General features: G+C 47.5%; 1 protein-coding gene across 3 annotated transcripts in view; it reads left to right on the forward strand.

Moving 5' to 3' along the window:
- The window catches only part of Scara5 (scavenger receptor class A member 5), a 97,080-nt gene that overhangs the window by 53,872 nt on the left and 26,054 nt on the right, over nucleotides 1-17,154 (forward strand). For all 3 annotated transcript variants that reach the window (XM_031361953.1, XM_031361954.1, XM_031361952.1), the window contains exons 4-6: nucleotides 8,146-8,820; nucleotides 14,034-14,114; nucleotides 15,904-16,002. In XM_031361953.1, the coding sequence (XP_031217813.1) occupies nucleotides 8,146-8,820; nucleotides 14,034-14,114; nucleotides 15,904-16,002 (855 nt within the window). The remainder of the gene's footprint in view (nucleotides 1-8,145; nucleotides 8,821-14,033; nucleotides 14,115-15,903; nucleotides 16,003-17,154) is intronic.

Below are 17,154 nucleotides of genomic sequence, written 5' to 3' on the forward strand. Positions count from 1 at the left end.
TTCTGCATTACTGGCCTGAAGGTAGCAGGGTTTGTGCCAGAACCTTGGTAGGAGTAGAGGCTTACAATTCACTCCTACTGGCAGGGTGGCCTTGAGCTTATCGACTGGGAAGCCTGTGTTTAGATTTTCCCAGCAGTGAATAGTGACACGGTCTATGCTCAGGAGCAGAAGGACTACAGGGAGGACTGAAGGACACTTGGCAAGTGCATCCCTGCAGGGGGGAGGATGCTCTATGCAGCTTTGTTCAGTGGGTGACAGCTGTGGTTCCAAGGCCTTCCCTGCCCAGCAGCCAAGCCTGCCCATTCACAATATCACCTGCTTCACCCGAAAGTGGGTGTGGCCATTCCTACTTCCCAAGCTTGCTGGGAAGGGCAAGAGAGCAACTTCTAAAAGCTAGGACTGTCTGATAGACATTAGAGTGATAACTACCCTGTCCCTTCCTTTCCTCCTGCTTGGATTTGGCACGTGACCGACTACCCTAGCAGCAGATTCAGAGGAGAGCACCAGGAAGGGCAAATGGCCCAAGTGCCCCATTGTTCTATGCTTCAAACAATCTCTTGGCATCCCATCTCAGATAAAGAAGAATATGAATTTTATAACTGTATCTTCTCATTTCTCAAGGGAAGATTGGGTTGAAAATGAAGGAGCATAATAGATGTGTGATCCCTCACAAATGTATAGGATGCAGGGCTGGAGTGAAGTGCTTGGCCTGCAAACATGAAGACCTGAGTTTAACCACCAACAACTGCATAAAAATTGGGACATGTTGGCACATATTTATAATCCCAGTGCTGAGAAAGTAGAGATAGAAGGATTCCTAGAGCTCACTGGCCAACCAACCTAACCAAACTGTCAAGACCAGTGAGAGAGCCTGTCTCAAAAGACAAGTCCGATGGTGCTTGAAGAGCAACACCTGAAGCTGAGCTCTGGCCTACACACATGCACGTGCACGCACACATACATACACACACACAAATGCAATGCATGCACACGTGCATACACACCCACACGAATGCACACACACCCACATACACACACAAATGCACACACACACACACATGAATGCACACACACATACACACAGATGTACACATGCATACGCAAACACACATACACATATATTCACATATACACATACGTACACATACATGCACAGATAAGCATACCCTCTTACAGAAAGAATGAGATAGAGGCAGGAATTAACAATTCCAACATTCTGGGCTGGCAAGATGGCTCAGCGGGCAAGAACACTGACTGCTCTTCTGAAGGTCCTGAGTTTGGATCCCAGCAACCACATGGTGGCTCACAACCATCTGTAATGAGATCGGACGCCCTCTTCTGTTGTGTCTGAAGACAGCTACAGTGAATTATGCCGGAGCAAACGGGGCCAGAGCCAGTGGGGCCAACAGAGGTCCTGAGTTCAATTCCCAACAGCCACACACATGATAGCTCATGGCTATCTATACAGCTACAGTGTACACATGTACTCATACACATAAAATAAATAAAATAAATCTTTAAAAAAAAAAAAACAATTTCAACATTCATGTCACTAAACATCCAGTGGCTTGGAGAGCCTTCTTCACACACACACACACACACACACACACACACACACACACACACGCACTTCACTGTTACCAGTGCACTCTTGCTATGCTGAGGAAGTAACTCACTGGTCAGGTCACATCTGGAGCACCCTGCCTGAGCCTGAAGATGATGGTTTATTCATGAACGGGACAGCTGGGGCCAGGGAGCTGACTCAGGACTGAGTGTGGATGGAGGGTCAGGTGGTGCAATGAAAGTTATGAGAAGCAGGCTTATTTAAGATGCTGATCTTAAAAGCCCAAGGCAGGCATTTACTTCCCACACTGACTATAGATTGTCATGAAATATGTACTAATTCATCAAAGAGGGCCCAGCAATGAGATCTGAACTTACATATCTGTGTGATTGCTACCAGGTACCCTGGCTCCAGCCTGGGTTTAAGCTGGGGAACTCACTATCTTCCTAACTTATTCAGCACTGAGTATGTCTGTGATAGAGCTGTGTCTTCACACTCAGTCCTTTCATCAGAAAGCAAAGGTGTTCGGGACTCGGTGACCACACTTCCGGAGCCCAAAGTCAGTTCCCCGCTGCCTCCTGGCCCTGTGACCTTGTGAGTGACTTACCCTCTGTTTGCCTCAGTCTCTTCACTGGGACTATGAGGATGCAGATGATGAATGAGGCTTATATGGCAGGGGGTTGAGATTCTTTGTATTAGCGTGGAAGACATATACTCAGAAGAGTGCGTGCCACCTAATGAAGACTCGGGAGAGCCCGCCTGTTATTGTTAGGCTATATTTATTTTCCCATTTGTGAAAGTATAAAAGTTGAAGAATAATTAAAACACATTAAAAGTAGATATGCCAGGAAGGGAGATAAATGAGCTGTTTGCATAAACGCGAATTAAGGGAGTCACACTCAAGGAAGAATTGTTCCCTGTTGAGGACAGCAACCATCTGGAAGGAATTAAAGGGGGGGGGTGGGTCATGCGCAGGGAACACTGGGGGACTGTTGGAAGGAGATAATTCACTCTGCTGTGCCTAAATGGTCCCAAAGGAAGGACATTGCTCTAGGCTTGGCCAGCATGAGTAGGGGCCCCCAAAAATTTGACCTCATAAACAGTGATCTGATTGGTTTCAGTACCTAAACTATCTAGGCCATGCCAGTGGACAAAGACATCACCTTGAAAAGGCTGCTTCTGTAACAGAATTACTCTAATAACAAAGGTGCCACTTCCTATATGTGGAAGGAGCAATGAGAACATGGCGCTGCAGAGTCAAGTAGGCGTGTAAACAGACTCCATTAAACTTCCATGATCTAAGTATGAATTAGCATGATTTGGGAAGAGTCATTTGACAGTGATTTTTTTTTTATTTGTTTGGTTTTGGCTTTTGAGATGGGGGGGGGGGGGAAGAGTGGTCTCATTCTATAGCCCAGGCTGACTTATAATCTACTATGTACCTTAGGCTGGCTTCAAACTCATGCCACTCCTCCTGCCTCAGCTTCCCTAGGGTTTGTTGTAAACCACTCCATCTGGTTACGGGATATTTTTTTTTTTAAGTTATAAAATGTCTATATATCTTTCAACCTACTAATTCAACTTTTGAGACTTTATTGTTACGAAAATTTTGAGAGAGAGAGAGAGACAGAGAGACACAGAGAGAGACAGAGAGACAGAGAGAGAGTGAGAGAAATATCTACATTGCTGGGATAAATAGTGTGTCCCTTCAAGAAACTCTTTTCAGTCAACACAGTTATAAGAAACTAGAAGAAAGATGGTAAAACTCTTGTGAAATAATTATAATTTTAATAGTAAACGGAAAACTCTGCAGAAATGACATTGTAAAGCCTCGGCGTGCAAACAAATGAGCTGAGAGAATGAAGCAAACCGTGCTCTGCTGGAGGGTGTGGACTCAGGGAGGAGCGTCTTCCTTTAATTTGGATTTGTGTTCAGATTGGTTGTGCAATGATCTAGGACCCAGAGGGACTCCCTGGGATGGGGGAAGGTCATTGTCCGATGTCTCCATATAAACACAGACTTAGCTCCATTCCCTGACAAAGAGAGAGACTTATAAAGCTTGTGGGTACAAAAGAAGGGTCAGATGGGCAGGGTTTGGGGCCTTCAGGGCTGGGAGGAGAAAGAAGAAAAAGTTGCTTAGCTCACTATCTGGATTCTCAGTTATGTTAGAACCAGGATACCCATACCTCAGGGTGTCCTTCCTACCTCAGTTTGCCTGAGCTCTGTGATGTCCTGAGTAGAGACTTATGGGAAAGTGTTGAAATCTCTGTTCTCCACCTGCCCCAATTCAGTGCCTCAATGTGGGTGGGATGTGCACAGACATACTGATTTTACACTTAGTCAAGCATTGTCTATGATCTCTTCAGCTCCCAGTCTTGTGGACACCTGCCTCTGGCTGTTCACCACTTCATTCCCCTGGAAACTGTCTTTCTATTGACACCTCTTCGATTCAGCTTCCAGAGGGCAGCAATAGTGTAGCCATGGGAACATGAGTCAGGAGGCATGTTACTAATGGACATTCCACTTCCTGGCCTCAGTCTCTTCATCAGGAGAATGGGGGAGACATGAAATTGCAGAGACTGTGGAGACCCATCCAGAGGCTGAGCTCTGCAGAACGCAGATAGGGATGAGCATGCCTAGCCTGGGCCAGCACACCAGAAGTCTCATGAGTAGAATAAAGGAGTTTATCCTTTTTGCTAGACTCTGACTGTTCATATCTTCGTGCAACCTGGAAGTGGCTGTTGAGAGACTAGAACAAGGACAGAAGGCAGTCAAGATGTCTGGAGCCTAAGCCTAGTCCTGAGAAAATGAACGGGGAAAGTGTAGGTTTTAAGCAGTCTTGGAGCTCTGCCTCGACTTTCCCCCGTTGCTTTGACCCACAAAAGGCACTGCCAAGTGCCTCCTCAGCCCCTCCACCTTCAGTTTGTCCTGACTGTTGGAATAATTTACATTCTGTTCATGTTTGAGTTGGCCACGCTGGAGTTTCTATCCATGAATCTTTGGCTAGGGTATAGAATCTGCACATTTCACACCACAGGATTTTCTCTGAAGTGACTTGCTTTCTCCACAAGGGGTCATCACAAACGCTGTGTGATTCCGGGAACATCACAGAAGGAGTAGAGCAGTGCATTATCACATGATCCAGGAACCCTCATGTCCTACTTTCCTGTTTTCCTTTTCCATGGCCTGAATTACATTCATGATACTTGGAACCCCAGAATTAGAGACAGGCACTGAATCTTCATGTTTCTCTTAATTCGCAGGGCTGGCAATCTGAGCAGACAGTGGATTGGTACCCTATACCTTCATTTCATCTCTTTTTCAGCCAGCAGATCTCCCAGGGAGAAAACAGAGCGAAGCCAGTCAATCCTTCTGGGGCTCAGGCTTGCCCTGCTGCTCAGGTGTCAGCCATGTTTCTGAGATGTTCAGTGTCTGGGCCTCTCTCCGTATCATTCCCTGTGTCCTCCCCTCATTCCATGACTGTGAGGACTCAAGAACTTCTAGAAGTGCTGGGTCAAGTTAGTTTCTGCTAGTTTCAAGTTTGTTCTTCTCCAGTGGTATCTTGGTTGAGGTGGAGAAGTGTCTCAGAATAAACAAACCACCACCAGTATGTGGATGCCAAGCTAGCAATCCATGTAATGGCCTGCTTCCTTCTTCCAACATGTAGTACATGGAGTATGTGTCTGTGATACAGAATATGGGCATGACCCTCAACATCTGTCTGAGTCAGGGTTTCTATTCCTGAACAAACATCATGACCAAGAAGCAAGTTTGGGAGGAAAGGATTTATCCAGCTTACACTTCCACATTGCTGGTCACCACCAAAGGAAGTCAGGACTGGAACTCAAGCAGGTCAGGAAGCAGGAGCTGATGCAGAGGCCATGGAGGGATGTTACTTACTGGCTTGCTTCCCCTGGCTTGCTCAGCTTGCTTTCTTATAGAACCCAGGACTACCAACAATGGGCCCTCGAAGCCTTGATCACTAGTTTCGAAATGCCTTACAGCTGGATCTCATGGAGGCATTTCCTCAAGGGAGGCTCCTTTCTCTGTGATAACTCCAGCTTGTGTCAAGTTGACACACAGAACCAGCCAGCACAACATTCCTCCTGTCTCCTATGGATTCCCATTGCAAAGCCCTCAAAGAGAAGTTATGCCATCAGTTTTCTTGTTTGACCAAGCTTTGGACTAAGTTCCTGGTATTCTGGGTTTCAAGCCCGAATCCCACTGAAGCTACCTGTTTCCATTTCAGGCTCTACAGGCCCATGAGTCCCTAGAAACCTCAGCATCCAGTTTGCACGAACTCCCAGGAGACACCAGGATGATGTGATGGGACCTAGTGATGGAGATGTCTTCTCTTAGGATTTTTTAATGATGAGGGAAAAGACTACTCCATGAGGAAATGTTGGGAGAGACAGAGTGGCTTCTTTTGCTGGGCAGGAACATATCAAACCTAGAAGGGCAGAGAAGGGGTAAGAATAGATCTGAAACACTCTCCCCTGCCCAGAGGTGCTCTTGCTGCAGCAGAAAGAGATGGGACCTTGAACGGAGGAAGCCACAAAACCAGCACTGTAGCTGTCAGCCTGGTTCTACCTATTGCCAGATGGAGTTGCTTTAAGCAGCTCTCGGGAAGGTGAAATGCATAAAGTAGCGTTTCTCAGCCTTCCTAATGCTATTGCGGTGACTCTAAACCATAAAATTATTTTCATTTATACTTCATAATGTAATGTAAATAGTTTTGGAGATAGAGATTTGACAAAGGGGTTGTGACCCACAGGTTGAGAACCAGTGGCATAGAGGATATCCTAGTTCTGGGATAGCCACTGGGGTAGGATTTGCTGTGTGACCCTGGGCCACATTAACAGATCTAGCTGAAAAAGGAGGTCTAACAGGATTGGCTCAGTCTATTTGGGCCACTCTAATGAAATGCCTTAAACTGGATAGTTTATGAGGAACAGAAATTTCTTGCTTGTGATTCTGGAGGCTGGATGTCCAGGATCAAGGCCCCAAATGATTCAGTGCCTGATGGTGTAGGAGGTCCAGCTGGTGGACCCTCACTTCTGTTGGGTGCTCTCGGACAGAGAATTATTGAGTACCTGAAAACACAAGCGGGTAAGAGAGAAAGAAGAGACACAGAAACCAGGTAGCTGTATCGAGAGAGGTGTGTGTGTTTACTAGAAGAGCCCCCAGTTTATATAACCAGAGGCAATATCGAAACCAAGGGCAACCCGATACCAAGCCATTTAACATCAACAGGAAAAGGAAAAGGTACTTCAAAGGCAAGGGCGAAAGTCTTTGATCCGAGGTAGTCAGGCATTCTCTCCACAGGAGGCATCCGCAGTCCTGGATCTGAGGGCAGTTTGACTCTTGAGGCAAAGGGGTCAGTAGCCCACATGATGGCACCTCTCTTGTGTCCTTCTGTAAAGGTGGTCAGCTTCCTTGGACTTCATGCCCAAGTTCTGCCTACGTGACCTAGTCACTTCCAAAAGGCCTCACCCTTTAATGTCACCACTGGCTATTAGGTCTTTAATTCCCATAGGAGAATTTTCTACCATTGCTGGTACCTACTTCCTGTAGTAGAAGGGATCATACACATAAAAACTTTGTCTCAGGGTGTGTGTGTGTGTGTGAGAGTGTGTGTGTGTGTGTGTGTGTGTGTACGCATGCACGCGTGCACGTGTGTGTGTGTGTGTGTGTGTGTGTGTGTGTGTGTGTGTGTAAGCAAGCTTAATGAGAGTAGTTTACAGGAACAGTATTTAGAGGAGTGCAGGCAGCTAACTAGAGGCCTATCACTGAAGAAAACATCTTCCTTATCTAGCAACCATTAACACCAATAGTTCTTCAGGAGGATGGGGCCTCATGCACCCCACTCCCCTCTAGAACAGAACGCTGACAGCTCAGTCTTGTGCGGGTTCTGTAAGTGCATGAGTACAAAGGCCCTCCCACACTTAGAAAGCAGCCTTGCACAGGGCCCTCCAGCCCTCCACTCACATCCTTTCTACCTCTGCCAGGATGGGCCCTGAGCTATGGAGAAAACAACCAATATCTTTTTGTTTTCTTCTTTTGAGACATGATTTTTTTTTGTATAGCTTTGACTGTCCTGAAACTCACTCTGTAGACCACACTGGCCTTGAACTCGCTGAAATCTGCCTACCTCTGCCTCCTGAGTGCTGGGGTTAAAGGTGTGCACCCCCACTTCCCAGCTTGGAACCATTGAATTCCATAAAACTGTTCATATCCGATTTCTAGCCAATGGAAAATAATGGCCAGTTCCTGTGGGTCAACCTAATACATGATGCATATATTTGTGCAGCAGGACACTAACCTGGCTCTAACTTAGAGTTGCTGGGAATCTTTTAAAGTCCCAAAGCTAACATCCTGCCTAGTATCAGCAATATCTGTAGGTGATTATAGTGACACATAGGGCTGTTAGCTTAGGGCCTGGGATCTACTGAAGCATCCAGTGTCAGCTACCCCTCCCTTTCATTTACCTTTTATTGAGCACCTGCTATATGCCATAGACTTGCCTATTGTTATTTAGACCTCTCTGCTCAAACCCTTCTCACTCCTCACCTCTTCCACAGTGTCCCGGCCTCGCAGCTCCCCAGATGACTTGAAGGCACTGACTCGGAACGTCAACCGGCTGAATGAGAGCTTCAGGGACATGCAACTGCGGCTGCTGCAGGCTCCATTGCAGGCAGACCTGACGGAACAGGTGTGGAAGGTTCAGGATGCACTGCAAAACCAGACAGACTCATTGTTGGCCCTGGCAGGCTTGGTGCAGAGGCTGGAGGGCACACTGTGGGGGCTGCACGCGCAGGCGGCACAGACTGAACAGGCAATGGCCCTGCTGCGCGACCGAACAGGACAGCAGAGTGACTCCGCACAGCTGGAACTCTACCAACTGCAGGTGGAAAGCAATAGAAGCCAGCTGCTGCTGCAGCGGCATGCTGGCCTGTTGGATGGGCTAGCACGCAGGGTGGGGGTCCTGGGTGAGGAGCTGGCTGACATGGGTGGTACGCTCCGTGGCCTCAACCACAGCCTGTCCTATGACGTGGCCCTGCACAGCACTTGGCTACAGGACCTGCAGGTGCTGGTGAGCAATGCCAGCGCAGACACGCGCCGAATGAGGCTTGTGCACATGGACATGGAGATGCAGCTCAAGCAGGAGCTGGCCACGCTCAACGTGGTGACCGAGGACCTGCGTCTGAAGGACTGGGAGCACTCCATCGCCTTGAGGAACATCACCCTTGCCAAAGGTACTTGGTGACTCACCCTGTTCATGGTTCCTCTTGCATACCATTCCTACTAAGGCCTCCCCATGCAAAACTCATACCAAAGGCCCATCCTGGAGTGGCAATTAAGATTTATACCTTCACCTTTAAGTCTTACATTGTATGATTCTGGAATGTTCTGCCTAAATGACCTGTGCCCATTTCCAGGGCCTGCCTAGGTCTCTCTGCTGTGTAAAACACCCCTGGAGCAGAGAATAGACCCAGCATCCTTGCCCCTAGGCAGGAAAACAACTACGGGTGGATGGTGATGGGTTAGGTGGTCAGAGATCTGGTATGTCCTCTGCAGCCTTCAAGAGACAGAAGAGGGTGCTGTTATAGGATCTGACAACAGGGCAGAGGGGTCCTTCAGTTGCAAAGGCTCTAATGAGTAGAGCTTCTAGGACTGGAGAATTCCAAACTTGAACTTGGCCTATCAGACTGTTAGAAAAATGTTTGGCCAGGCAGTGGTGGCACACACCCTTAAATCCCAGCACCCAGCACCTTCGTGTGGCCATGCTTCTATAACTCCTGTTTTGGTTTCTGGAGCATTCTCTCTGGTCCTGTCTGCTTTCCACCCCCAAACAGAGAGGTAGACAGAGCCATCTGAATCTCTCCAGTTCACCTCCCCCAGCCCTGTGTCCTCTCCTCACCACACTGCAGACCCTCCTCTGAGCTTCCACAGTGACCACAGGGAGCCATAGTCATCCTGGTACCTGTAGCTCTGCATATCCAGAGTGCTCTACTATGCTTCCGTGAACTTTTAAACTGTTGTCGGAGTGGCCTCCCTCCCATAATTCTTCCTAATTTGTCTCTAATTTATACCTCTCTAAACACACATGTACACATTCACACACACACACACACACACATGCATGTTTGCCTATACATACCTGCATAAACACACATACTTGAATGTATAACTCACATGCACACACACATGCACAGATATATTTACAAACACAGATACCTGTATGCACAGCTCACCTGTGTTCATATGTACAGACACAGACACCTGGATACATAACTCACATGTATACAAATAGGCATATACATGCACAGACACACACATAGCCACCTCCATGCATAACTCACCAGCACACACACATGCACAAACATCTGCATGTGTAATTCATATGTATGTGTACACGTGTGAACCAACACACATATGTGAGTGCATTGTTTATAGGTACACACACGTGCACATATACACAAACACAGATACCCTACATGCATAGCTCACATGTACACACACATACAGACAAGCAGATACCATGCTCCGCCCCTTTGTTCTTTCCCGGTTCATACTCATAAATACTCAAGAGCACGTGTTTTTCAAAGATGAGAGCATTTGCATTATCCTTGAGCTGCAGGTGATTTTCATTCTCTCGCTTTGCTGTGCAGTTTTCTAGGGGTTCCGACCCCAGTTCACCTTTCGTAGACATTCACAGCAAAGCAGTGTTTTCTTCTGCTTTGGATCCTTTGGCATTGATGAGGTCAAAATCTGCCTGTGCAGTTTAAAGGCACAGAGAACTTAGATTGTCAGAGAGGGAGGCATCCCTAGAGAGGGAAGGAAAATCAGAGAGGGGAGACATACCCGAACACCTGGCTATGGCAAGCCTTGAGGCAGGCCACCCAGGCCATAGGCAGATGGCTAAAATGAAAGCTTTCTAGAGTTCATTGGAATGGGAGTAGACCTCTGAAGTCATCTGGTCTAATCCTCCTGTATCCTGTATCGTAGTGGAGAACCACAGGGCCCCAGGAGGGGAAATGACTTATCCAAGTCAAATGCCAAACCTCTTGATGAATGAAAACAAGTCCTCAAAGCAGATGTATCTGGCAGCTGCTTTGTGTTCCATAGAAAACTCCACCTAGTGGATAGGGGAGGGAGTCCCCCTCAGTGCCTTCTGTCACGTGTGTGGAGTAAAGGAGTGGGGGCTGGATTCTAGGGCTGACAAGTTAAAGGAAGTGGACCAAGATGTACATCTGTGAATAGAGTCACTTATAAAACAAGTAGACCGGCTCCGCGAGGGTTGGGACGTGTGTACAGGTCCTGAGTAGGTTGTGTGACCGTCTGTCCTCTTACCTTCCTCAGAGTGGATGTAGGATACTCTGTGAAGGTGAGCTGAGGGGAGGGGGGCATCTTGTTCCTATTCCTTTACCCTTGAGTGTCCCTCCAGCAGGGCTGCCCCTGAACTTCCTGTGGATGCTGCTCTCCGGCCTGTGGTGTGGAACTACAGTCTCTGCTCTGTCCTTGTCTTAGGTAGAGATGTTTTGACTGGGGAAGGAGTCAGGATGCTCTCATAGGCCCTGTAGCATCAGAAAACTGAGGCAGAGTCATCAGTGGCAGGGACCGTGTGGGCTTGGTTGGTAGACAGACCTTATCCCAAACCCCTCCACGTTGTGATCTACCTCAGAAAATGAGAATCAAGACTCATGACTATAAAACTCTGAGAGATAAAAAGGACTCTGGTGGGCAAGCCTAGATGCAACTGCAGCCATAACCATATATACTACCCAGACGTTACCTCAGAATGCCATCTTTGGGTTGGCACAGCTGTGGCACGCTCAATTCCTGGAGCCCAGGGTCCAAGGAGAGATGAAGAGTGGAATGGGGTGAAATGTTTGGACTGGGCGAGCTTTAGCAACAGAGATCTATGCTCTGCTGCTGAGCTTGACGGGAGGGGAGACAGCTTGGTACAGAACTGGGATGGAGAAGAGATGCAGGCGATGGAGCTTGTTTGCATCTTAGCTCTGCCTTGTATTGGCTGTATAACTCTTGGCAAAACAGGTTTCATGTCTTGGTCCTGTTATCTGAGAACTGGAATAAAAAAATATAATGATACCTAAAACCTCCAACTTTCCTTAAATGTTTTACATAACTTGTGAATTTCAAAAGAAGTTAACTACTTTCCCCTTGCTCTCTAGCCATTGACTTGTTAAATAGCTGTCAGCTTCTGTTAGGGTCTGAGGACAGTGCCAACTTTTGGAATGTATCAGGACATCTTGATCTTGGCAGCTGGGTTGTTTTGTGTGTGTTAATACCCTCTGGTCTCATATCCTCATTCGTTTGTCAAGTATAGATTGTGCAAGACATTGCTCTGCTAAGAGCCTATGTGTTTGGAGTTCCAGGGAGAGCATCACACACTGGGGCTAAAAATAACAGTTTATTGTCAAGAGATTGCAAGCCTTCAACCCAGGCATCCGTGGGGTTACACCCCTCTGAAATTCTGAGGGAGGGTCCTCCCTGTGTCTTCTTGAACTTCTGGTGCCTGGGACGATCTTGGTCTGCAGATGCCTCATCCCCCTCTCTGCTTCGGTCAGCCTGTGTCTCTGTCTGTTTACAGGACTCCAGTCACAAGATTAGGGTCCATCCCTCTCCAGTATGCCCTTAACTAATGACATCTATAGAAACCCAATGTCCTAAGGAAGGTGAGGAGGTTCTGGGGACATATGAGTTGAACTATTCAGCTAGTACAACAGGAAGTGAGTGTTTGCAGCCTGGATTCCCACAGCAAGATTGATCGGGTATACAGGATGCATCAAAGTGACCCAGACTTGCTTGTCTGGCTTGCGCCCATACCTGGAGGAACCAAGGGACCAAGAAAGATCAGCAGCAAACACAACAAGGAGCATCCTCAGGTCATAGTCATGGGGAATTGACAGGGAGGCCTTCTGGGAGACTGAATGAGTGGCAGGAAGATGGCAAGGGTGAGTTGTCTGGCCTTGTAGGTGTGGCAGAAAGGATAAGTGCCAGACAGACCTGGACTGAGATCACCGTGGCTGCCTGTGTGGTCTCAGACAAGTTACTTCAACATATGGCATAGGCATAGTGGAGACTGAAATCAGTTGTGTCTACTTGAATCTCCGCCACACCGAAGCCTCTCCCAGAAGGCAGTCCCGTTCATAAGTAATTAGAAACTTATCCTCCACCCAGGTGCCCAGCTGAAACCTGAGCTTAGCTAGGCCTCCTCTTCCACTGTGTCCCCAGAGGGAGCCAACAGCTATCCTACACTCTAAACAGTCTGGCCATTCCTTCTGTCTCTGATGGCCCCTTTCCTAACACAGGGTTCCTCCACCTCCCACTCAATAGACCACAGCCCCTGCCACCTTGCCTTTCACCTTCTTTCTGTTCTATTTTTCTCTCACACCACAGCCCAGCCATCTTCCTCCATTTATTGTGAGCAGACCTAACGTGGCTTTCCTACCAGACCCCTTCCAAAGTTCCTGGTACCTACCTGGTCAGAGTCAAGTTCAGCACCTGAGCCTCCAACACTCCCTCTTTGCCAGCCCACTGAGCTCCTGCTGCTTGGTTCATCATAGCTTTACATCATCACCTTTAGCTCCTGTAGGAATGCTTCCTCTGCACGGAATCTCTGCCTCTCCATTCTGCCTTGGTCAGCCCTGACCACTGAAACAGGCTAAGGGGCTTAAACCACAGGCATTGCTTTCTTTTCAGTTTAGGAAACTGAAAGTCTGAGTTCAGGGTACTGGCGTAGTTGGATGCAGGTGAGGGCTTCCTTCCCTGCTGTGTAGATGACCACTTATTCGCCATATTCTGGTCTGGCAGAGAGCAGGGGGAGGGGGACAGGGAGAGAGATGTTGGGGTGGGACTGGGTGGTAAGAGACAGAAGTGAAGGGAGAGGAAAGCCATGCTAATGCCAAGCTCAATGGTGTCCCCCAACTCCAGACAGGAGACTGGGTCTCATGATATAACCCAAGCTGGCCCTGAGTTCACCATCCTTCTGCCTCTGCCTCCTGAGTAAATACTAGGGCTACAGGTATACTCCACCATAACTGACCTTCTTCATTTTATAAAGACACTAATCCCATTGCTGGGGGGGGGGGTTGTCCCATCCCTATGACTTCATCTAAATCTAATCAGTCCCATGATCCCCCCATAGCCCCACCTTTCCAAACCATAACCTTGGGGGTAAGAACTTCATCATATGGATTTGAGAGAGTCACAAATACCCCTGAATCCCCTCCACCCTTCTTCACTTAGCTAGGACCTGTTTCTTCCTGAATGGGATTCCATGGAACTTTGTTCGGTGCCCCACAAAAACTGAGTCCTGCCATTATATGCTTCCAGCACAGAGTTCTGGCTCTTCCTCTCATCTCAGAGAAAATCATTTGCTTTTTCCACCAGTGTCCTGGCTTTCTAACCCTCTAATCTTCTTATCCTTGTTGTCATATTTCAGGGCCACCAGGACCCAAAGGTGACCAAGGGAATGAAGGGAAGGAGGGAAAGCAGGGTAGCCCCGGACTTCCTGGATCTCGAGGTAATAATGGGGTACACTGGGAGGAAGCTGGGGGAGTGTTTCAAGTCTACCCCTGACACTCTCTTCCTAGGAATGATAGACATCCACGGCTCGTTCTTCCACCAAGTGACTAAGAGGTTGTCAACTTAACCATAGAATGGGCCAAATGCTTTTCCCTAAGAAGTACCAGGATCTGAAGGATCCTAAGAGTCCCCAGATTCACTAAGCCACTGCCCACATAGGAATCGGGGTTCACACGCCCAGGGCCTTCAAGCGATGTTCTATGATGCTAGGAGCCCAACACTCTCCTGCCCCATCCTGCCTGATGCCCTGCAGCCTTAGGCTTAGTCTCAGAAGTTTCCTACCAGGGACTCCAACAAGCATCTGAGTGTGCCCATTCCTGAGCCTGTGTTGCATGCAATGTTCCTCTGAGTGAAGAGGCTTCAAGATGATGCAAGTAGAGGAAGCTTAGCTGGGAAGGGTCTGGTTATTTATCTTAGGGGGTTATTCCTGCCAAATCTCTAGGTACATTACAGACGAGGGGAGAAGACAGGGCATAGAAGTGGAATGCTCCAGCCTGACCTCTCCTCTGTCAGTTCCACTGCTGAGGATGCCCTGAGGCTCTCGGGATACAAGACCCACTTTTCCTGCCTCATGAATCATAGGGTGGGGGCCTTTGGGCACATCTTGCAGTAGACTCAGAGATCACCACAGGACTCTTAGACTCTGGGAACAGATGCAAGATGTCCAGAAGAAAAATAAAGGCTTTCCATCAATTTCTTTGACGTCCTCACACCCCTGGGAGGCCGCTGTCCTCCTCCAGTCATTTGCTATTAGCCCTGAGGTAATAACTGGGAGACAGGTTTCTTGTGCTTTGGAAAAAAAAGCCCAATGAAAACCAGCTTGCTCTCCAAGCAGGAAAGAACAATTAGGAACTTGATTAAGAGAACTGTGTTCTGCAGCGATGACTAGTCTTGGGTCAGGACTCTTGGGCCTTGGGCTCTCACTCTATAAAAGTGTTTGTTGATTCTGGCTCTCCATGGTACATTCAGTGCAGGCTGTGGCCATGGGGTCTGATAGCCAAGAACCTGGAGCAGAGGGCCTAATGGGATGGCCGGCTATGCACCCATTGATTGGTTTTGTGGACATTCTTGTGCTTTTGACACTTTGTGGAAAGAAAGGGGGTGTTTTGGGTTTTTTTTTTATTTGTATTTTTTTCTCTCTTCCTTTAGATAGATTAAGGCATCACCTCAGCCTCCTCCCATTCACTAATGTCATCCCCACAGCATTCTCCTCCCTAAGGAGCAGTGAGAGCCTTAGCCTACAGCATGACATGAGGTTAACCAATCAAGAACTTTCTGTAAGGAAGAAGGGGACTCAGGTCCTGCTTCCAACGCCCTCTGCTGTGCGCCCTTGGGCAAACATCCAGGAGCCTTAGTTTCTTTATTTGTAGTATGGGTATAAATAACAACCCCCATGCATGCTATAAGGATTAAATGAGATTCTTTATGCCTGGCACACCAAGAAGAATCCAAAAGATGTTTGCAGAATTTAGAAGTCCAGCATGCTTACAGGGATCTGAATGGGACTGGCACTACTACCACCACAACAATACTAGGCCTTTCAAGGGTGAGGGGTCAGGGAAAAGTGATGTAGGTGTGAATGGGGAGGCTCTGAGCTGCCCTGCAGGGATGCTAAGCAAGGGGAAACAGAGGCTATGGAAGTCCAAGTTCATATTAATTATTAAACTAGACAATGGCATCTAATGGACCTAAGTCTGAAGCTCCACCCTTGTCTCTTCTCACACCAGGTCTGCCAGGAGAGAGAGGTGACCCAGGACTGCCTGGTCCCAAGGGTGATGATGGGAAACTAGGAGCCACAGGCCCCATGGGCATGCGTGGATTCAAAGGTAATACTGAAGCTTGACACAGCCTGGAGCCTCACAAACCTTCAGTCCTTAAGTAGCATAGGAGAGTGCCCTCTGTGTGTGTGTGTGCATGTGTGTGCATGAGTATGTGTGTGCGTGTGCCTGTGCATTTGCATGCACATATGTGGAGGCATGGGTATGTGTATACAGATTGCAGAGATAAAGGCAGGGAAGCTAGTGACGGGTCTCTGAGGACAGAGCCAAGCTTCAGGCCCTTATCACTTGTCCTTAGCCCTACCATACTGTCCTTCTGCATGCCCCCAAGCCCCCATGCTTACAACTTTATTTCCTTCCTCAGGTTTACTTTGCCAACCATACTTCTTCTGATATTTTTTCTTCTTTCTGTGGATAGTCCCCACGTTCATCCTTATGGTAACCTACTTCTTCAGGGTCAGTCTGGATTGTCAGGTTGGCCAGGTGTGCTGTACACCATTAATCCTAGCACTCGGAAAACAGAGGCAGGTAGGTCTCTGTGATTCCAAGGCCACCCTTGTCTACACAGAGAACTTCAGAACACCCAGAACTACATGAAAGACCATGTCTCAGATAGATAGACAGACAGACAGACAGACAGACAGACAGACAGACAGATACATAGATACATAGATGCACAGATACAGAGATACATTCATAGATAGATACATATGGATACATAAATATAGATAGATACATACATACATGCATACATACATATGTAGATAGATGGATGGATAAATACATAGATAGATGGGTGGATAGATAGATACATAGATAGAAGTCAAGAATACCTGATGCTCTTTGCACAGGCTTCCTACATTTCACTCATTACCATGACAACTCAGAAAAAGTACTGCTCATCATCACCCCACCACCAACACACACACACCCTGTGACTGAGAGATCTTCTGTTCTTGGACCATTGGGAGGGAAATCATATTCTACTCTCTAGTGATAAGATGAACTAAGGTTTTTCTTTTATGATTCTAATCTGAAAATGCATAATTTTTTTAAAGACCATATAAAGAGAACCAGTGCTTGTTACAAAATGACTAGACAGTACAGACACACACAGAGGGTAAAGTAGTCAGGAAGTCATTTTTTTCTTTGGCCCCTTTGGCTCTGACTTCAGAATAACGACTGTGAGATCTTTGGAGC

This window comes from Mastomys coucha, unplaced genomic scaffold (assembly GCF_008632895.1).
Source record: "Mastomys coucha isolate ucsf_1 unplaced genomic scaffold, UCSF_Mcou_1 pScaffold9, whole genome shotgun sequence".
Lineage (NCBI taxonomy): Eukaryota > Metazoa > Chordata > Mammalia > Rodentia > Muridae > Mastomys > Mastomys coucha.